The sequence below is a fragment of the Plectropomus leopardus genome, chromosome 16 (assembly GCF_026936395.1).
Source record: "Plectropomus leopardus strain MGB_pleo_1.0 chromosome 16, ASM2693639v1, whole genome shotgun sequence".
Lineage (NCBI taxonomy): Eukaryota > Metazoa > Chordata > Actinopteri > Perciformes > Serranidae > Plectropomus > Plectropomus leopardus.
The window spans coordinates 3,882,095-3,905,709 of record NC_142191.1 but is presented as its reverse complement, the minus strand read 5'-3'; the positions used below and the strand labels follow the sequence as shown (position 1 = coordinate 3,905,709).

Sequence of the window (23,615 nt, the reverse complement as noted above, 5' to 3'; positions counted from 1 at the left end):
TCAACTTAAAAAGGCACCTTGAAAGACTATTAGGAGGAGAACTTAGGGAGCAATGATAATAGTGAGTGTGCTCTTTTAGTATCTTTGTGTGTGTGTGTGTGTGTGTGTGTGTGTGCAGATGCGGATTTAATTGGATGGGAATGTCACGTAGGACAGGGGACATGAGTGCTGCCGGTGGTGTAGGTCGTACACCAATTACTGCTCGCCGCTCTTCAAAACGAGACAGGAGATGGAAGAGTGAGACCCCACTTCATTAACAGAGTAAGCCCCCGTGTTGATGGCAGCCATGTAGGGCAGCACTGTGGGGTGCAGGGTGATGGTGGGGGGGTTAAAATTAAAACTGACACCCAAAGTGCTGAGGAGATAGTGTCTGCAGCCAGAGCTTGAGGTTTGATTGTGCAGTCGTGGGTTTTTAGGAAGCTTCGAACGGGGTCACGTTACTGCCGTCAGAGGGGTTGTGTTGACAATAATCTGATGATATGATATCTATCACTATATGGAAGCGAGGATTCGGTATATTTTAATGCATTGTGACGGGGACGTGCTCAGGAACTTGATTAAGTGGCCCAATAACCCCCCTATTTTGTGTTGCTGTGAAAGATAAATACAAGTAGCCCATAACAACAGTATTAATCAGGGGTTAATAACAAATGTATCTGCCTGGACGATTGTTGGGGCCGATATTTGGCATTTTGTTGATTATCTGTATTTGTTTTGATGATCACTGATAAAATGTATTAATTAAAAAGTGCAAAGAAAGTGTCAGCACGAGAGGAACTTTTACTTTGTAAAACCTCAGGGAGCTTATTTTTTATTTTAATTTTCACTTGACTTTATAAAAAAAGCTGCAGGGAGCTGTATATGATGTTGAGTGTTACAGTTTTTTTTGGAGTTTGATATATTCCAAATTCTAAATCTTGACAGAAAATTTTAATTTTATTGTAAATGCATATCAGCTGCAAATATCGGTTATCAGCCTCATTAACTACTGATAATCTGTATCGCTCGACCTCAGTATTAACCCTCTGACCCCTCTTGTGCTGCGTTCAGATGCCTTTTACAAAATTTAAACCTTTGAACCTGGAGCGAATTGGTTTGCTACATGGGAAGAAAAAACAATTAACAACTTTACAAGAAATGTCCCATAAATTACAGGACATTACAGGAATTACAGTTGATTTGGATTTTTTTTTTTAAAGGCAAAAATGTCCCAAAAAACTATACTATACTACTAACTGTACTATAATTATAATCACACGTATATACTTAATGTATTTGATGTTATTGTACGAAATTATAATTCTTTTTAAGCACTTTCTTCAGTTCTTTACCTTGTCAAGTGAAAGCTGATTTGGGGGAGGATTGAACGTAAATCAAGTCCATGAATTTTTGGGTTACAACAACAAACACTTTTTGGATTTTTTTTTTGGTATTTTATGCCTTTCATATATAGGAAAGACTTAGCGTGAAAGGGGGAGAATCGGCTGGAATCGAACCCGCGGCCGCTGCGGCGAGGACACAACCTCTGTACATGCAGCGCCTGCTCTAGCCGCTGAGCCACCAGACGCCCTGACAAGAAACGCTTTTATTAATAAATTAACAAGTTAAGAAAATATAGAAAGAAAGAAAGAAAGAAAGAAAGAAAGAAAGGTTTTTCAGCATGATGAGTTCCTGTTGCCGCTCATGAATGAAGCCAACTGGCTTGATTTTTTTTAAACACATTTTTTATAAGAGTTATATAGACACATTTTCCCCTAGTTTTCTGATAATATCAGAATAAAATTTCCTTGTCATATTTTCCTGATTTGTTTTTTTTGCAATTTATGGCACATTTCTTGCCAAGTTGCTGATTATGTTTTTCTCATGTTGTCAAAAGAAATCAGACCAATTTTATCAGGTTTCAGAGGTGTAAATGCTTGTGAAAAGTGTCTGAACGCAGCACAAGAAAGTCCCACTTTTGCCATTTAAAATAAATAAAGATACTTTGACGTTCACCCACACAGTCACAGTAAAGCTGAAGTTGAAAATAGCACTGTGTCTGCACTTTTCTCGTGTTGATGCGAGCACCTTCACCTTGAGCCCACTCACACACAGACACACAGACACACAGACACACAGACACACACACACACACACACACACACACACACAGACACACACACAGGATAAATCTATATATAACAACTAACCCTCCCACCTCCAGTGTCGATCCCTCCCCGGGTGCCGGCGAGGTGCGGTGTCTGGATATTGCGATGGTTTGCCAGGGCTATGCTTTCTAAAGGTCAGTTGTTGCTTCCTCCTGTGGGGGGAAGGCGAACCGACTGCCAACCATCTCGGCGGCATCTGTCACATCCTAACCGCTGATAATTAGCCAGCGACACTCTGCTGCAAACTGACGGACTCCATCGGCGACCGCGTGGCAGCGAGGCAGGAGTGAGAATCTAACTTTTTTAATGTGTGTGCACCTGTGTGTTTCTGACAGCGAGACGGAGGGTGAAAAACAAAAGAAGAGGATAGAAAAAGGCACAGGAAGAAGGTGAGAGAAAAATGACTCCACTGTTGGTAAAGGCTGGAAATTGTCCGAAGTGCCAGCCCATCGTTTATCAACGAGGCAGAAGCACGTACAGCTCGTGCTACTCATTACCTGCAGCCTCTCTCTGCCTCTCCCTAATACCATCCTCGAGCACACCTGCCGCCGCTCGCCAATGTTTCTCTATAACTGTCACGCACACACACGCACGCGCTCTCTGCATCATCTACCTCCGTGTCTCGGAGACCTCGGCGCCCCATTAGAGGACAATAAAGAGGAGACAGTGTCTTTGCTCGAGCATGTCAGACAGATTCGACATCACCGGCCTCACAGGCCCCAAATACACCCATCATCTCCTGCCCACCTAATCAGCGCAGTGAAGAGACGGAGAGCGGTGGGACAGAGGGTACTGGAGAGGCTGGAGATTGTGGTTAAAAGAGGAAAGCAGGGGGGAGGATGGAGGGAGGAGAGGAGAGAGAGAAAAATGAGAGAGAGAGAGAGAGAGAGATGTGATGATGTGCCTGATTTGGGCCCACTCTCTTTCAGCCCTGCAGCCTCAAAAATCACTGAGACACAGAAGCTCCTCCACAGAGCGCGGAAATAAATGACTGTGCACATACAGTGCACAAAAATGATCGGGCCCAAAAAACCTGACATGAACCCACTGAGTCTCTGTCTATGCCCAATACTGAATATGATTACATACACACCAATATTCCCCTAGTTTTTGCACACACACACACACACACACACACACACACACACACACACACACACATATAGAGTAGAGATGCACGCAAAAATCCCACATTTCTGGTCAGAAGGACAAACACTCCTGTTGTTAAAAATTATGACAGACTTAGATATGAGCAGGTTTTAAGATAAAAGACACACATCACATCACCTTTTCAAGAAGTTGGTTGAAGAAATGAAAGAGGGAGGATGAGCGCAAATGGTACAACAGGTCCAACACCAGTAAGAAACTGAAAAAACTACTTTGATGCAAAGAAGCAAAATGAGAGCCGACTCCAGCTGTTCTCCTTCACCATATTTTGACATGACAAACAACACTTGCAGGCACATTAATCAGAGTATGCACGGCTGCATGTAAATGGGAATATTAGTGTAATATTCATTTTTATTAGCCATGTGAACAGCTTAATAGGAATATTGTCTTTTTCCGAATAAGGGCAAAAACTGGACTATTTTGTGCACGTACTTGCTGACAAAGTTGACCATTTGTCCCTGCTGGACTTTAAAATGGTTAATCTGGTCATTCTGTAATTTGGTTCTCACATTACTTGTCAGATAAAACACAAACACAAAATTTTGCTGTTTTTTTTCTTCTTTCTTACATACTGTGTCAAAAGGCATGCCACAGGGCTCCATACTAGGACCACTGTTGTTCACCATTATTGTAAACAATCTTTGTCATAACTTTCATGGTGTAAACAGCCATTGAGGCTATTTACACCCTGTTTAAATATAGCATTGTTGTCTACAAACACCAGGATGCTACAGCTATAGCATCTGCAATTTAAAAAAAAAAACATAAATAAATAAAAAATCCCATCACAATTCTCCCAAAGTCCTCAAATGACAAATGCAACTAATCCTTCAATTTGAGTTGAAATCATGTTTTTACAGGGCTTGAAACTTGACTTTAATTATTGATTATCAAAGTTATTGCTGATTAATATTCTGTTGTTTTACAAAATTAAATAACTGATCATGTCAGCTCTCGTGCTAGTAATTAAGAGCAGATTCCCTTAAAAACTTTGAACTGTATTATCTCATATCTGTAATGTAACTGACATAAATGAGTGCGGCCCTGATGTTCACACAGCTCAAAACAAGTTCGGAGTTAGCTAATAGATTTCAATTTGTAGTGGAATGAAAGGAAACTGAGGGATGCCTGGTAGTAAAGATACATTAACATTTCTAAAACTTATCAGCTAAAAGCAGTATGGTTTAAAAAGTAATTAGCTATTATGTAAAGAAAACAGGATTCTTAGTAAATTCTAACATGCAGAGGAAAAGAGTGAAAAGGTCAGAGAGAGACAGAGATGTGAGAAGTGAAAATCAGCACTGACATTTCAGCAGGGAGAGGGGTACCATCGAGGGGTAATGAGGGTGTACGTGAGTGTGAGTGCGGGGGAGGGACGGTGGGTGGAGGCGGGTGGTGGCTAGGGCAGGGTTGGAGGGTGAACCGGTGCCTTGACAGCGCAGTAGGGGCCAGCGCTGTGAAGTTGGTTAATCCTGAGGAGCAGGGGATTAGCTCGGCAGGGGGGAACCGCCGCGGCAGGGGGGCTCTGGGAGCCCGTTGTCCCCCGACCACAGTGCCATGCTGCAGAGCTGCCGGGGCCGGCTGCCAGCCCCCTCCCCAACCTCTTACCCCCATCTGAAAGCAGCCCCAGGCACCGTCTGACCTAGTACGTGGAAACACATCCGCACTGTAACACACACGCAGACATATAAAGGACGTGCACAACAGCTCATCAGTTCATTATTGCTGCAGAGAGGCTGCGGGGAGAGCAGAGTGAGGGTGTCTTCACATGAGCCCATTGGTTCCAGTGTGACTGATTGTGTGGAGCTCGCAGGCCCTCCTGGGGGCTGCTGCATCTCCACTCTCCTCTCATCTTCCTCCCGTCGGCTCTGCACTGCTAAACTCTTCTTGGCTCGCTGCTCCCCTCTCTCCTTCCCTCTTTCTTGACTCTTCCGCCGCGGGGTCCCGCGACCACCCGGGGCTGCCGAGCGACGGGACGCTCTGTTGTTATTAGCGTCATCGCCCCGCTGATTATTTCCCCACTGTCTCCAAAAGAGAGTGCTGTTGGGCAGGGAGCTGAAATGGACAAAGGAGGACGTCCATCTCCGAGACATTGTGTTGGATGTGAGAGAGTGTTAAAAATGCAGCTGAATGGACTGGACCGGCTGTGGTCTCGTCTTTTTGGCCAGTGACAGCTTCTTTTTGCTTGACGACAAAAGGAGCAGATCCCGTACGTAGACAAAGCCTGCTTCGCCACAACTCAAAGAGCAGATGTAGCCTCCTCTTTAATGAGAGCGACGTGGGGTGTCTCCCACCTCCTGGAGTCCCACAGGGGGGACCTTTCTCTGGGTGACTGGCAACCCAGCGTGCACGCCGCTGGCGGACATCAAGTACTTAAGGACTTGTCAGTTCACGGAGACGCCCACAGAAGACCTCAAACCTCCCGCTGCAATCTCCTTCTCGCTATATGTTCTCGCTCATTGTGGAGTCGATGGAATGTCCCGGGAGACATTCAGTCCTCTGCAATGTCCCCGCAGCATTAGGATAAAACTCCTGCATCAGACTAAGCTAAGATTCTTAAAACATCCCATTAAACGCCACTCAGGGGAAAAAGTTCAACTCAAGTTGTGTTAAGAGTCAGATAAAGGCGTCGGATAAGTCAGAGAGAAAAGCTCAACAACATTGAGAGAAGTCGAAAAGCCATAGTTTGAACAGTGAGCAACAGATGAGGGAGTACAGAGTGCTCCAGGGATGATGTTTTTCTGTCAGCTGAAAGTTTGCATCACCCTGGGTCCCCCGTCAAAAACCCTATGGGATTTATCCATTGGATTTCGGATTACTGCAGAAAATAAGCTCTGTGGCAAACAAACATTTACAATACTCACACATTTTGTTTAGTAAGATAATCTTCACAAATACTTTTCTAATTTTTGAGGTCTAAATGCAATCGCCACAAGTAAAGAGCTAATGTTAAAAACAAAGTACATCACACGGCTGCGAGGCTGTAAAGCCGTGTTCGGCGCAGCTTGGCATGGTGATGTTCTTTAAACTCATTTAGGCACTTGTTAGCAACCGCCTCTTTCAAGACACATGAAAGCTTTCCCAACCTCAGTGCTTTTTTTCTCACTGTGCTTATGTGAAGTGGCAAACAGAGCATCTGAAAACGCCATGGCAACAAAAAGCTGGACGTCCCGATTAAAACTAATGTTAGCAACAAGTGGTAAAAACGTAGTAAGTGCAGTTTATGGTTGGTATCAACTGCACAACGAGAATGGTTAGCGGAGCTAAGTTTAGCTATAAAGTTATCAACAGTAGAAGCATCTTGCTAACCTCCAGTTCTCTCTGCAAAATGGACAAGCCAAACTGTCCACGTCTCCCGAGCCATCTGTGAGTCCATTTTTGGAGGAGTCAGTACAAAGGATTGCACAGATTATCAAGGCAGCACACTTCTGCCTTGATAACTTTGTTGCTAATACCCGCCTGTGAGCTTTCAAACTAATCTTTATTGATTATGGTCGGCAGGGTCCGATGGGCCGTTTTTACACCTACAGTGAGAGTTCTCAGGTCGCTGCTTGACGATCGGACCGTACAGTGTAAGCACATTAATCGTGAACATTAGCTTTACATCGCAGACAATTTGCTCGTACAGTATGAGTTGGAATTCACAACATTTCTAAAATGATACAGGGTATACCCAGCATAAGGCACACGCCACCACTGTCCAAATCCAACCACAAAAAGCACCACTAAAACTTGCACAACAGACATAAGAGCCTAAATTTAGCCCAAACTTAGCCAAGCAGACAGAGAGCTTACAGGCACATGTTTACATACTGCAGATTAAAAGGTCATTTTAGTGTGAGAAGCCGTAAAAAATTCCAGAAAACAAGATCTCTGTAAATTGCTCTTCTCTCCTCCAGACTTGTTAGCCAAACAACACAACATCCCTGATGAGAAAAGCTAGTTGCGGTACTCAGTGTCATGTTGCTAACAGTCTTCATGCAATATTAACTCGCAATAAAGCTCAGAGGACGCACAAACCTGTGCATAGTGCACAATAAATAAAACAAAACCGTCTGTGATTGACACATCATTAGACACCCATGAATTATTCAATATCTGCAATCATATTGGTTCGCCAAAGGATCAACATGCTGAGGAGCACGCGGGCCCGGGGAACCTGATTGCAAGTTAAAAGCCTCCCGAACTGAACTGCTCCCATCCCTAAAAATCTGTCAGTGATTAGTGTCGAGAGCGGAGACAGGAATAAGCCCGCTCGGTCCTTTGAGTGTTGATTTGGACCTCCTGCCGTTCCCGAAGAAAGGCTGCATCCTACTAGCTTTGAGATGGCTCTGATTGAAGACATAATTGTGAATGTGGGTGAATTTCACGGTTAGGAGCGTGAAACCCTCACTGAGATGGATGGAGAGATGGGGAGCGAGGGAAACAGGAAGGACTGCAAATGAGGAGTCAGGGCGCCGGGAGCTCGGAGCTGAGAGGTGAGAGACCTCGGCTGATGTATGCAGACAGACAGACACACAAACAAACACCAGTGTGTGCACAGAAGGCGTTCATATGTACATATACTCCAGGAACAATGGGAGCACACACAAGTTTGCGCTGAAATGCCGACGCACAGGCAATGAGAAGAGGATTGTCTGCGTGTGTAAACAATCTCCGCATCAATCACTCCACGAGCGCAGCAAATCAACTCTGGCTGTCGCACCGTTTCATGCCATTGCCCCCAGCCTGCAAACCCCACCAGCCATCTGCATATCAAACAAGGCAGCCATTCACGTACACTGACTAATGATTTCTGAATGTTATTAGCAACTCCACTTCAGACCTGTGCAGTTCTTCTTCCTTGTGCAGAGAAAAAAAAAAGCTCCCTTATCTCCGCTGGCCAGGGTTTTGGTCCTGCTGAGGACTGGCTGCCTCCCTGTTGGAGTCTCGACTATCTTTAGAGTTTTGGCCGAGCAATCCAGAGCTGCAGTGGAGCCAACTGTGTCTCACAGCAGAGCCACACCTGCCAAATCTGGTGGTTAGCTACAAAATAAAAGGATCAGCAGTTAATGAGGCTCATTTATCAAAGCAGATCTGAGCAAATAACTTCAGAAGTAGCCTGAAAGTGATAATCTTCAACTGTTTTCAGCCGTGATTTTTTACATAATGACTCATACGTGACCTCCTTCGGTTAAAACGCAGCCTCATTCCCACTTTGGGGTGGGGACTGAAACCCAGTTCTATTGAGTTCTGAAAATCAGTAACATTTGTGCTTAATGATACAGCTGTCAAGTGTCGTGATTACTATAATGTGGCATTATCTCTCAAGTTGAGTCACGTCATTTAAATCCAATCACAAGTCCACATTTAGTGATTGTCCGATAAAGTTTATGAATGCTACTGAATATCCAGCCAACAAGCAAAGAAGAAATCTGGTGGTCAGTTGTTTGCGATGGCTGAACATGTAACGAGGCTTAAAGTTTAGCTACATTTTACCAAAGCAAAAGACGAGGAGGAAGCAAAATGCAATTTATGTTGCAAAATAATTTCTTGCAAGGGAGGGAACACAACCTCCATAGCCAAGCACACCAACATGTGCATCACATTAAACCTAATGCAGTACCTTTGACTGTCTTCAGGTTAAAAAGAAAAACTACAAACAACTCTGTCAGCTGCTGCACAGACGGCACAGTCTCTCACCCTCATCCTCTCACAGCAGCAGTGGTAAACACACCCAAACTCTGCAGCAAGTCCCGTCAGATAAAAATAGAGTTGAAATCAGCAGGATAAGAGCTAGTTAGCTAAACAAATGAGGTTCCAATAGGTTTCACTGTGATGTGTTCGAGGTCGGCTCAGTAACTCAGTGACTGTTAGGCATCATCATCACGTCGCCATGGTTCCTGCAGCTCAAGACAAATTGATTAAAAAAAAAAAAAGAAAACTTTTTAAGACCTTTTTATGCCACTCCAGAGACCAATTTTAACAATAAAAAAAAAATAAATGAACCAACCTTTTTTACAGATTAGATACCATTTTGCCCTGACATTTATTGTAACATAACATATTACATTTTTGGTCCAATGAAAAAGTAATTTCTGGTTAGAATTTGGAAATACCTAGCATCTCTTAGTATTTTTTATTACTGATTGTGTGTGCCTCACTCTGTAATGTGGGATTATTTCACTGCTTTGACTCCCACCACGAAGAGTTTAAGAGGAGGAATTCAGTAAATTATTAAAAAACAAATAAATGCTACCAATTATTTTGTGATTTACAATACATCAGAAAAAAATCAAATTATAACATCCTACTTCTATTGTATTTGCATTTTTAAGACTTTTGAAAGACCGATTTAAGACATTTTAATACCAATTAGGGCTTTATTTTTAGATTAATAAATTCAGCGCTTTTTAAGATTTTTTAGGGATCTGCGGGAACGTTGGACGTCACGAACACACCAACAAAACAAACCAAACATGCCAGCTGATAGAGCAGCAGACTTGAGCTCCAGCTGTGAGTTCACTGGCAGTGTGAATGCAGGTGATCACCTACACTCAGTGGGTTTTACTCGTGTTTGAAAAACCAGCGTGTATGCGCTAATTTTGGTGGTAAACGGGTATATGAAATTTTTAGTTAACAAAAAATGCCTTTAATGTATGCAGAAGCAAACTTCAGGCGCTTGTGCGTAGGAGCTGAAGCAAAGCCAAGATTATAAATCTATTTAGAAACATGGCTGTTGATATAAAATATAAAAAATTTCCAAAAGGTTTTGACCCGTGTAGGTCCTCATGAGTGTTCAGAACTCCAGATATCACTTTGGCTGTTTTTACCGGGAAAATAGTTCTCTAGATGGGTTGAATTCGGAGACAAATAATGGTGCTTTTGTGCTGATTCCTGTTCCAAAAAAGCTCATTTGATAATAAAATAAACTTTATGAGTCTTATGAAATAAACTGCTGTTGTTAATCTGCCAAGCTCTTCCCGAAGCCGCTGAGATTGCGTCTGATTCATGGCACCTGTCTTAGAGTTGAATTGACAGACCAGCTGTCTGTTGTTGACAAATCTCCAGTTGTGTCAAAAAATCCTCTGTGAGTTGTAAAATGGCTCGTTCTTCCTCCGCAACACAATCATGTATATTCAGGTGCAAAACTTGCTCCCCCGTGCCGACTCCTTCACATTGTTTTAATATTTCATCTTAGAATATATTACGAGTCAGAACTCCATCCATCGGTTTTGACAAAAGTTCAGCAGCTCATATCATAAAATTTGTCTCCAAATGATTCTCAAGCCTCGCCAATTTCTAAAAACCCACTCAAAATCTGATGAGTAAGTTCAAGGAAAACTTCTCTACAAATGATCATTTGTTTTTCTATTACTCACCCTGTGTTATGTTGAATTCATGAGGAAAACCTTGTTTTGCTCACATGCCTCTACGGTGAACAAAGAATTGAAGGCTGGAGTAACCAAAACTACATCAAAACTTTATAACTAAACAAACGTTCAAACTAAATTTCAAGTGAAACTTATCTTTGCTCTCTTTAAAGCCAGACTGCGTAGACAAAAACAGTAATTTTACCTCACTGAACACAGGAGCTGTTGGTCTGCTGCTGCCTCAACCAGTGAGTTTGTGTTTTTGTGTGACTTCAGTGAATCTGAACTAATCTTTTAAAACTCCAAAATGACACATGAACAAAAATAAAGAAACTGATGGAGGCAGCAGTAGACCAGCAGCTCCTGTGTTCAGTGAGGTAAAATTACTGTTTTTGTAAATGGAGTCTGGCTGTAAAGAGAGCATCAATAAATATCACTTTGGATTCAGTTCCCTGTTGAAAAGGTTGTCTGTTTGGGAAGTACTGAGCGTACGACCCGATAAATGAGACTTGGATTACACTACACAAGTTGTATGGACGTTTTTAAACTAATGTTTTCATACAGTTTTGCTGTTGTTGAACATGGACCCCCTATGACTTCATTTAATCAAGAATATAAGACCATTTTTGTTCACCGACATGCAAGAAAACTCTCACAAGTTCAGTCTAACAGGATAAGCAACTGATGTACAAATGTCTATGTGTGGGGTGAAGTTTACCTTTAAATCAAAGTTATGTAAATTTGCTAAAGAGCAGCCACAAATGGAAACTACAGGATAACAGAAAATGCTAAAAAGCTGTGTAACAGTATCAAAAGTAGAATAAAAAGTTATCGCATTTACTCAGTAATGTCACAGCAGTTATATCTGGTGTTTGCTAACATCAGCCACCATTCACACCAGACCAAGTAACTGCAAACCCCTATAAGTCAAATGGTCCCAGTTGGCACCAGACAGCAATATGATGTCCAAAGATGTTGGACTTTTACACTGGAGAGATGTTACATTTTAGTTTGAATGAAAATGGGGTTGACGATATTTTAAACGTCTAATGACGATGGAATTTCATGTTGTGTGGACGTTAACATTATAAATATTGCAGACTTTGGGTTTTGTCCTCCGTACCTTACGAATAAATATTGTTACTCTACACCAAGATGTTGCTGGCATGTGATGTTTCAAAGATGTTTAATTTTAGTTATTTAACAACAAGGGCTGTCAGTGTTATTTGCGATGCAATTAAGTTTGCATGTAACGCGCTTTTTATTTTTGATCGTATTAATCACCAACATTTTTATCCTAAAGAGGCTGTGGCGGGCTGAGTTTTAAAGCGAGAGTGATGATACTGGTCGTGCTAACTTCTCATTAAGGGGGCTAAATTATGCTCCAAATAAATAATGCTGGCGATGGAAAATTGCGTGGTCATTTCACAGCGGTCCCTTGGCCTCTGCCCTCAAGATATCTGAATGAAAATGGGTCCTGCGTGTGCCTGTGAGGCTCCTGTTTACAGACGCGACCACTTTATGCTCTTTCCATGCAGTTTTTTCTGTCATTTGATCCCATTTTAGACAATCCGCTAAGAATCGACCTACATTGTCAATTCGGACTTTGTAACTGTTTTGCAATGCAAAATAATGAACCTGAAAACATGTGATCAAAAAAGCTGATTAATGGCAATTATTAGAATTCAGTGATTAATCACTATTCAAAAATGATTTCTTTGACAGCTCTATTAACAACATAACTCGAAATCAACTAAACATTGACGTCATTTGTCGTCAGTATTCTGCATCAAATTTACATAGAATTTTGGTCTTTGACATCACAACTTAAATTAAACCAAATGTCAACGTCTAACAACATTGGCGGCACTTGCATTTAAATGAGTCATGGTGTTTTCTATTATTCATTATCATAGGCGACACATTATTTTTTCTTTTAAAAGTTAGGCTACACAGTCTGTCTTTAACGTTGCGATGCTGCTTTTTAACGTTGTCCTCATCCTCGGCTCGTCTGAGCGCGGATGAGGTCTTGCTTCAGGTTGGGTAGAGGATTTGTGTGACATTGTTGTTGGTAAGTGGGATTATTCAGCTGTCAGTGAGACTCATTGATGTATTTTTTGGAATCCATGACAAAGACGAGCAATTAGGCTGTCTTTGTTGTCACCTAATTTCTTCACTGTTTACATTCCTGCAGAGATAAATAACACTTCAGAAGTGATGTGGGACTTTTGAAAAGCTCTTTTCTTTCTAAAGGAGGGTTTCTTAAAGTGGCAGGAATATCGCTCAAAGGTGTAAATGTGTATTATTGAGCATTGGCATTTCTGCATGTGGAGCGGTCGGCCACATTGTCACTCGGCCCTAATGAATACCTTGTTTTAAAAAATATGTTTGAAGTCGACAACTCTGTTCCTCGTAGTCAATTCTCGACAAAACTTTTATTGTGAATTATGCATAACCCTCCACATTAGTTTTGCTTCACAGACTCAACAAAGAAACGATGTACTTTCTCTCTAGAGGCTGTCGGACTGATATCTGAATGTCTAAGCTGCATGCGAGCATGTTTCCCATTGAAAATGCGACCAGTGCTGGAGTAATTCCCTGCTCCCAACATCAACTTTAGGGCCAAGTCTTTTTGAAGAGAATATTGCACATACAAATGCAAATATGCAGAATGCTAAATACTTCCAATCTTTACAGTGCGTTTGTTATTCCCCTCTAACAGCTGTCACCCTGTGCACATTAAATAAAGCAAAATATTCTGGTCTCCATAAAGCTCACATCACCAACATTTATGCTATTTGTTGAATCTACACCAAACTCGTGGTAGAGGAATTTATAGCAGGTCAACACATTTTGTCAGAAAAAGTGTAAACTATCCAAATAACACGTTTTAAAATGTAAATCTGAAACAATGAATAATGCATCTGTAAGCATTATCATAAAGTAGAATTACCTCTGCATTGTTATTTGCCTTCACCAAACAGTTAAGTTGCAGTTTACATCCGTGTTTGTCCAGACTCATAAAATCAGTGGTGAATACTTTAAAGGAATTTAATGAAATGTACTTTTAAGTAGATTTTAAGGCCAAATTAAAGTTAAATTGATGTGTAGGATTTCAGAAAATATTTTTTAAGGAGAAACATGCTGTCTTCACTTTAAGACTATTTTTGCCATGGACCGAAAGATTGTCATCACATGGTGCAACAACAATCACCTCGAGCTCAATAACATCAAACCATTGAGCTAACAAATGGTGGACGACAAGAGGAAGAGGACAAAACAAAAAAGCTGTTGCCATGACAGTAGTCAGTAAGTCAAATATGGATGTTACTGCAAAGAAGCTAGAAATTCTGAAAAACTGATGCTTCACACACATCTTCTACCCGGCAGCACAGAGGATCTGTACAAGATCGAGAGTAACTGACACCAAAACTTATCTTACCACTGCATTTTTCTTTATTAAATTAAAATTAAAACTCAAATAAATTTAAAGAACAGAGAAGTGCACATTTTTGTCTGAGCCGAACTTAAAAGTAATAAACATTTATGCATGTCAACCCGCATTAGTGTGTGATCCACAGCTTTAGCGTTAGCAACAGGTTGTAAAACATCTGCGCGGTGTCGGCTCAAAAGGTTACGGAAGTTGGTCGTATTGTTGCAATGTTTTAACACTGACTCACGAGGCGTAACTTCTATCGACTTCCTCTATCCAAACGTCAGCTTTTACTGTTATCGGTGCTGATTTTAACAACTGCTACCTCGTGCCACTGTTGCCTTTTTAATGAATAAACAAGACGTTGTTTGCGGGTCAACTGGGGCCTCTGAACAACGTCAATCACACTCAGGCGCACTCACACTGCCCCCACAGGAGCGGGGCGTCATTAACACGGAAATAATCGATTTCAGGATTTTATGAATCGATATTGAATTGGCAAAAAACATATTGCATTGCATTAATGAATTGTTTTTTTTTTACACCCAGCCCTAGTTTACAAAGTGTTTTGACAACCAAAGCAGAGCAGAAATGGGATACATAGACAATAGCGATACAATAACAGTCCTATTGAACACAAGTGATACAAAAATAGGGTAGAAATAGAAAAGAAATAGACCAAAAACAACAGAAGCAATAACAGCAGTAAAACCACAATTAAAGGAAATAAAATAAGTAAAACATAAATTAGAAAGGTAAAATAAATAAAAATAAATAAAAAAGTAATCTTTGACCACCAAAGACTAATCACTTAATCCTCAAGTCTAATTGGACGTTTGTGCCAAATTGAAGAAATTGCATCAAGCCATTCTGAGAGGGACAGACAGAAAACTCGAAACATTATGCCTCAAGCTGCTGCTGTCGAGGCATAAAAAAATAAACACAAAAACTTGAGGAATTTTAATGCAATCCATCAGCAGGCGGACCAGTTATAAGAATACCTCACATATATTCTTCTATAAGTCTGTGCCCTCTCTAAAAGCACATATTTTAATGTATTAATATATTCTATTCCGAGAATTTTGAGTCTTTAGACCAACTGAGTCAATTCTGACTTTTGCTCCAGATAGCTGTTTCTGAAAAAGACAAAATAAAAGCCTGGGTTGCTTAGAAACAAGCCCCGTCCGCTGCTCCGATGATTTGCCCAAACAGCTTGAGAGACCTGTTTGCTTTAACATGATAAGGCTGGTGGAAGTGACCCTGACCCCGCACTACAAACGGTCCGCTTCGGCCGCAGCACCGTGCATTTTCCTCCTCACAATTAAGAGTTCAACTATTTTGCTCGGTGTGTGGGTTATTTCTCCCAAGCTGGTGCAACCTTCACGAGTGCAGTGCTCGGACAGTAATGCCAAGCAGAAGAGGCCTCTGGCAGTTCTTGGAGAGAGGCAAAGTAGGTTAAAGTTTTACAGAGCTGATAATTGAGTCCAGTTGCTGAGGGCCTCGGAGAAGCCTCATGATTGCACAAAAACGCACACGGGGGCACCGGCAGAGAGACACACATAAACACATCACACGCTGAAACGCTGATTTCTTCGGAGCCGTGAATGCCCCAGATGCAGCGGCAGCCCTCAAATTAAGCAGCTCAGAGACAGAGGAATCAAATGCGTTTCCATTACGGGGCAAATATTCCATCTACCCGTCATAACGACACTGTATGGCAGCATTATGGGGAAATATCAAATTAGGCTGTTTCATTTGGAGGACTGTTGTGCATTGCGAACAGCTTTGGAGATCAATTGAGCTGCTAGGTAATGAGCGGCAGCGGCCCGCTCTAATATACTCAGTAATGTTCGTTTGATTGCTTTGGTTAATCTCGCTCTGCCGTGCAGGGGGAGGTAGCCCCCTCTCTCTCTGCTCAAACTCTGCTCAGCCCAGGTTACAGGGAGGAATGAGAGGTGGAGAGCGATGCTACAAAACAAGCCATAATACTCAAAATTTAAGGAAGCAGTGTGTAAAATTTAGAGAGATTTAGTGGCGTCTAGTGGTGAAGAGCTGCAGATATCAATCAGCTGAAACTTCTCCCAGTTAGAATTCCTTCAGCGTTCATTTATTTAATTATTCTGGAGGTTTTTAGCAAGAGAACCATCAACAGAGGTCTCCTCCTCTCCAAAACACACGGACCGTGTGATAAAAACAGGTAAAAACACAGAATAAAGGAAATTCAACTTAAAATTTAGTAATTTTTTGTACACTATTTGGCCCAAAACCTGCTAAGTGTGCTCACCTTATTTCTGATCCAGAAAAGCCAAATTATCTGCACCCAGTGATTTAAACTGGTAAAAACATTTAATAAAGGTGAAGGGCCACAGTGATCGAGATTTATAAAACAGAATCAGACTTAAGCAATTTATAAATCTGACAAAAATAATTCATATTTCTGCCTTTTGTGCACACACACACAATTTCAGTCACGTATCGACAGTTTTTATGCATCTGGACGAAGGTGATTAAAAACACTGAATAAAACTCTTTGGTGATTTAAAAAAACAAAACAAAAACAAAAACAATGCTCTTTTTTCCAATGCGTCTCATCACGGAGGGGCCTTTAAATTTGGTGGCTAATGCAAAAACGTTAATTTATCTTTCTAGAGCCACTGTTTGGTTTGTCCGCTGCGGGCTACTGTAGAAAACATGGCAGTGCATCATGGCCGCTCCCTATGAAGATATAAACAGCTGATTCCAAGGTAACGAAAATAACGAACCTTATTTTCAGGTGACTATACACTAAAGGAAATATTATGTTATAATTTATTCCCTTTCTGCCATCATATCCCTGTAAAATCCTGCACACTGCTTCTTTAAATCCTGACAATCTCTTTTCATGTTTTTAAGCCACCAGGAAGTCATGATACTCCACAAGGACAGTCTGTTTTTCTGCTGAAGAGATTCAATACGAAATACAGGCAAAATAAGACGAAAAGATGCAGCTGAATGGGCCACAGTGGACGACCTTCGACTGAAGTGTCGCTGATGTGCCGATGCTGAAGTGGATGGAATCAGACACAGTACACCACTCTGCTCCCTGAAAGCAAATCCTCTCACTCATGCGCCACTCCAAAACAAGTAAGAGGTGCTCTGTCGCTCCACAACAACACTCGCAGCTGCGACCATTTAATATGCCCGGGCTCAGGCTCATTCCTCGGCACCTTTTGCTCTCACAGAAAAATGCTAACAAACCTGTCCAACCACTTTTGCAATATGCTGCGCCGCACTACTGCATGCCACACCATCTGCCACGTTTCGCTGCGCACTGTGAATATTTATTTGCTCAAACCGGATTGCTCAGCATCCACCTACTTTTGCAGAATTGTCCACACATGAGCTCTCTCTCTCTCTCTGAGACGGCTGTCGGAGCGAAGTTAGAGCAGTGTGGGACTCTGCGGCCGCCAGCTGGGAGCCGCTGGAGGTGTTTGATGTGCGGAGACGAGCTGCTGCTGGTTTTACGTGACTCTTACCTCTCTACGTGGTCCAGGTTCCCTGAAACGCCCAGTCCTCCGATGGTGTAGAGCTTGCCGTCGTATACCAGGCTGTTGTGTCTGCAGCGGGCCACCGTCATGCGGGACACCAGGTTCCAGTTGTCCAGCAGGGACATGTAGCACCAAACGTCAGCCACCATCACTCCAGACTCTGTGCCGCCTGAAATATATGAGGTAAGAGTCATTCAGATGGGAAAAATGATAACTAAGAGCTTTTCAAGGGAATCAAGAACCTTTTGTGTAACTTTTGTAGTACCTCTTAGTACCCAGTCGGCTGTTTTTGGAACCCCAAGAGAGCCGGTACTAAAAAGGTAGTACCAGGTACCAGGTACTTTTTCCTAATGGGAAACCAAAAAAAGGCGAGTAGAGAAGAGCCGGTACCATGTAGTGGAAAAGTGTATTAGTCTCCTTTTCCACCTTTTTGTTCATTTACTACATCCAATCAAACATATAAGTCCCATTTACACTGCCTCTTCAATGCACGGATATTATGCCGTCATGCAGCCTCAATGTTCTGGACAAAAGGTACAATCGCAGAATAATCTCGCCTGTCACCCTTTAAAACCTCAACAAATTGGCTTGAAAGGGCCAAACTAGCAAGGCATTATTGAAAAACTCCCCAAAAAATGACCTGAAAATAAGCACAAAAAAGGTTTTAAAAAAAACAACAACAAACAAGGAAATAAAATAAAATTAAAAAATCCAATTTTTTTAATTTATTTTTTTAACAACTTGTATATATGTATATGTATATATACATATATGTGAACACAAGGAACAAGGTGTAATAATATATATTTTTTATTAGATTTTTTTATTTTAAATACACCACTATTATACTTATATATACAATTTTCTAGTTTATTTCCTCTGAGTTGTTAATAATTTTTCTTTCTTATAAGGTCATTTTTATTTTCACCTTTAGATGATTTCTTGTAATTTGCGGGGCATTTCTTATTAAGTTGCATATTGCTTGTTTTTCATTGTTTTCAAATAAATCAAAATACATTTCTTGGGTTTCAAGGGTTTTAAATGCTTGTGAAAGGCGTCTGAATGCTACAAAACTGATGTCAATCCAGGTTTCAAAGGGTTAAAATCTCCTCTCCTCAATATAGTGTTTTCTTCAGATGATTAAAAGAAAAAGTGACACACTTTGCCAGCTGACTGAAAGTTGTTTGCTGCTGTGCTGACTAGTCAACCATCAACACTGTGCTTGTTTCAGCTCTCTTCAAAGCCGCCCTGTTGGCTGTGTAGCCGACATGTAACACCAGCCGTGACTCAGTGACCCTGCTCGCAGTCTGAGGAAGGTTACAGACCCGAGCCTGTTGATTGGCTGGCTAGAACACCTCTGATTTCCCCACTGGCTGTCTGACTCCCAGCGGACACATGCATACCTGTTCCAATGCCCAAACACAAATTTACATTTATATGAAAAGAGGGAGAGGAAAGGTACACGCAGGACAAATCCTGCTGCATTTCCACGGTGCAATGTCAAGGTCTGAGTACCGTGCAGGATTCTCGCACAAATGGACCGTGGAGGGAGAAATTCAGTCTACCTCTGGAGGAGCAACTTAAAGGTGTCTCATAGAGCGGAGTCACAGAGTGCACAGTGTGCCGCTATGGAACAAAATAAACTGCAGAACACTGCAGCGACTGTAGAGCCAGACACAGAAAAAAAAAGTCAAGTTCAGAAAAACTCTCCACACAAGGTAAATAGGAGTCTCCTGAAAAGAAAGACATCAAAGATGTCTGCAGTATTGGGCAGTTTTCAAAGCAACAGATGAGTAAGCGTCAAGGGCAGCAACCCTTTTTAAAAATCTTTATTGGTTTCGCAAAGGTCACGAGAAGTCGGCGGCAGGCTGGGCAGCTACACTTTGTCAAATTATACCTGTCATGAAGTGAAAACGTCTTCAATAAGAGTCCCTGAATCCAAGTGTGGAGACCTGTGTCAACATTCAGTGTGACGAAAGGGGCTTTATCAAAAGAGGTCAGAACAGTAAAACCACCGTCTCTTGATCTATAACCGTAATGCAGTTTTAGCCTCAAAAAGTGAAGTAATTTTTCCCCGTGACTAAATCAAAAGAGGGTCATCACCTCTTTACGTCAACTCTGTAAACTTTGGGGAGTTTGATTATCGGTAGGTGGGTTTCCATTATAGATTAGTGCAAAACTTTAGCAATATTTTGGAAATGTCGATGAAACAAAACTTTGAGATGACTGAGTGATGTTCTGCGATTTCTCCTCTGGTGATAACGGTCCGGTAACCATGGTGATGGCTGTTCAAAACATCAGCAGGTTTATTTCTATTGCAGCCACCAAACTAGTCGTCATTATTTCCAATCTAAGGCCACGTAGGCGTGTTATGGAGCCATGATGGAAAGGATGATCTGCTCAAATTTTGAAGAGTTATGTGATGCAGTAACAGCTCTTGCAGCTCCTGCTGCATCATGAGGGAGCCAGTTCCTACTGACAGCACATATCCACAGCATCATGTGACCTACAAAAGCCAAAAAAGTGTTTCATTGTAGTTTTGTAAAATATGGCTCTTTCAAATGCCACCTGATGCAAACTTTTATTTTTGCAATAAATGCGAATTTTTTTCGAAATTGAGGTTTTTCCATTGGGCATATTTTATATTCGCAATTTCAATTTGAACAATTTGAGGTTTGATGGGAACCTGCCTACTGTCAGACTAAGAGTCTCCAGCAGTGATACCCAACTTGTGGCATTTCTGACATTTAACACATAGAGATGACAGATTAGAATCCATTTTATTCGGATAACGGGGGCCAGTAAGATAGTTTGGGATTTTTGAAGTGGGGCTGTGTGAAACACTTTTGTAAAGTCAGTGTATTACATACAGGAGCTGGCGGTCCTGGTTTGCGCACCTCACAGCTCAGCATCACCATCCTGTACAGAGGGGTTGATATCAAAACGTGATTTAGCTGCTTTAAAAAAGGCTTATATAGGAGAGGGACTTCTGGTGTTGGCAGCAAGCAACAAGTTCTTGTGCCGGATGTAAAAATACTGTGTGTTGGGGAAGCTTCCAGGTAGCATGTAAACACTGCCATGCAGATACTGTGAGCTCTCAAAGGTCTCGTGCAAAGGTGAACGTGGCTCCCACACTAGGAGCTACAGGCTACAGCAAGACTAAAAACATGACGCCAGGGGCATTTTTCAAAACAACTTGGCACGTCAGGGCTTCAGGACACTTGGATTACTTCATATGAGCAGTATGGAGACATTTTGTGGTTTAATAATTAATATTTGTAACTTTTTTAATCCTGGTCACAATTTGTTTTGATTATTTGGGAGATGAGTGCAACGCCTTTTTCCTCGTGAACCTCCAGCAGTGTTTTGTGGACTATAAAACTTTCCATCAGCTTGAGGGTGAGTGGAACAATGACTGAATTTTCATTTTTGGGAGAACTATCCCTTTAAACTCCATCCATTCCAATATAAAGACAGGGATACAGATAATGGTGTACTTGCACATCTTTATTAATTGTAAAGTGTGTTTTCTAACTTCCAAAGTGACTATGAGGCGTCCCTGGCTGCAGGGATAACCTTTCACTACTGCAGTGAGATAAACTGACAGTATTGACTGTCCTCCTGCTCCTGTGCCACAAAAAAATGACTGCGATGGGAAAAGCCACAATTGCGCTGCTGGAAGTGAAGCGATTTGGCTCACCTGACAGGTAGATGTTGTCTCCCGCCGAGATGACACTGAAGAACTCGCGGTCGTAGAAGGGCAGGCTGGCCAGCGGGTACCACTTACTGTTCTGAGGGTTGAAACAGGTGACTGCTGTCAGGGAGCGCTGGTTCATCCCGATCGCCTGACGCCCTCCCACCAGAACTATCACCTCGGCTACACCTGGAGGACAAAAGGGGGGAGGAGGAGGGTGGAGGGGGAGGATGATTGGGGTGGACAAAAGAAGGGAAGAGATGGAAGAGGGCAGGTCATCAGGTGAAAGTTTCCACCAATACATAAGAGCCAAGAGCCAATCATTGCCTCTTTTTACCCTTTTTTCTACAGTCATGCAACTATCAGAAATGATCAAAAACTAGTGAAATATTTCCAGAAAACAATATTTATAGTCATTATAATTATATATTTACATTTATGTTATAGAAAAAAATAATAATTTCATTCACTATTATTGGGTAATTTTCTTGTTTATTTATTTATTTTTGCTTAAATATTTTGCTATTTATGGCCATGACTTGTTAACACTGCTGCTCCACATGTTTTTGGTAAAAATCAAACCATTTTGCTCTGATTTTGTTTTTTCCACAGCCCGAGGGGGAAGGTGAGAAATATTAGGAAATTAGGAAAAACTAACTGTCCAGAAAAACTATATTTATAATCTTAAAAATTTTATATTCACAATTTTTATTTTATTTTTTAATTTCCTACACTTTTATTTTTTTCAGGGATTTTTTCTCTATTTTCTTGCCATTTTTGGCCATGTCTTGTTCAGTTGCTTATTTCCTGCTCTCTATGGTTTTTGATAGAAATCATACCATTTTGCTCAGGTGTCAAAGGGTTAAAGACGCCTCAGTGCTGCACTAACAGGCGGCAGTTTTGTGCTATAATATATGGCCTAAATATTTATACATGCATGTTTCCCAAGGGCAAGGTGAGCATTTTTATACATCTGCAGTTATAATGGCAGCATTAAAAGAAAATCTTTTTTCGAAGAACCTTGATGGGCTGCAAACACAAGCAGCAATACATTACAAGGCTGCTGTTTTGAATTCAGCAGGCCTTGGCTGTCCCAGAGTCAATAAGCTTGTCGGGAAATGCAAAACAAAATGCAAAATAGAAAAAGTTTCCTCTTGGTCACAGGAAGCGACTGACTTAAATGGGGAAAGTATAACTCAATTACAGAGACTGATGGGGCTGCCATTCGTTCAGTTGCCGTGCAGCTCTCTCGCGCTCTCTCTCTCTCTCCGCGCGATGCAAACACTATCTCACACATTCACTCGTCCGCACACTGAAACATACACTGTGTCCGGGAACCCACAATCAATAGGTGAGAATCAATGTGTGTACATATGTACGCGGCGCGGGCTCATACACACATGCATGCGCCGAGTGTGATTAAGAAGATACTTGAGACACGTTTCGTCCCTGTTAGTCCTCAGCCAATCTCACTCACACACTCACACACACACACACACATAGGCAGCAGCTGGATAAAGACACCAGTGATCCAAAACACACAAACAGGTTGGCAGGCTGCCACATGCGTGTCTCAGGTCCTCTCAGTCTTCAGCAGCAGGCTCCAGCGAGCAGGCAAGACGACGAGCCGCCAGACAGAAATGAGCTGTGTGTTTGTAAGCAGCGGGCAGGCGGGCGGGCGGGCGGAGGGGAGGCGAGCCAGGGAGGGAGCGAGTGTGAGGAGAGAGAGAGAAGAAAGAGAGGGAGGGGAAGCTAATCTTCATACACTCCAAACCAAGGCTAACCACTGGCTCATCTGCTCGGATCGATACTTTTTCCACACACACGCCTGACAGGCACATCCATAGGCGGCTGTCTTCCCCCTCTGTTTTCTTTTTTTTTCCCCTCTTAAGCTTCTCTTTTTCTTTCAAAGCTGGTAAAACACAGAGAGTATTTCTCTAGGAAGAGGGAAAGATACAAAAACTACAATGGGCTTTAGTGAGGCTGAGCAAACAGACAGAGCGGTAAGCACTGCCTCAGACGTATCGTGGACATACAGCTTAGACTTAGTGGACAGCTTAAAGCTGACTGGCTCTTTTCTGCGGTGAGATTTTAGTGCGTGGGACTGAAAAAAAAAGTGATGGCTCAAGGAGAAAATGTGACAGCGAGGATGAAGGTAGCTAAGAAAAAGGACAATCAAGGCGATATGTGGAAGGGCGTAGGAGTCGAGCGCGTCATCGCCCTCTCTGGTAACTTACTAAAAAGATTTGAATTTGTCCCCATCGTTGGCCCCTGGGGAGTCTGAGTTTGAGG

General features: G+C 42.0%; 1 protein-coding gene across 8 annotated transcripts in view; it reads right to left on the bottom strand.

Annotated features, from left to right (window-relative positions):
- Positions 1–23,615, bottom strand: part of klhl29 (kelch-like family member 29) — a 380,738-nt gene that overhangs the window by 61,901 nt on the left and 295,222 nt on the right. For all 8 annotated transcript variants that reach the window (XM_088089183.1, XM_088089186.1, XM_042503866.2 and 5 more), the window contains 2 exons: positions 21,330–21,512; positions 17,618–17,798 (listed from right to left, as the gene is read on the bottom strand). In XM_088089183.1, coding sequence (XP_087945309.1) covers positions 17,618–17,798; positions 21,330–21,512 — 364 coding nt within the window. The remainder of the gene's footprint in view (positions 1–17,617; positions 17,799–21,329; positions 21,513–23,615) is intronic.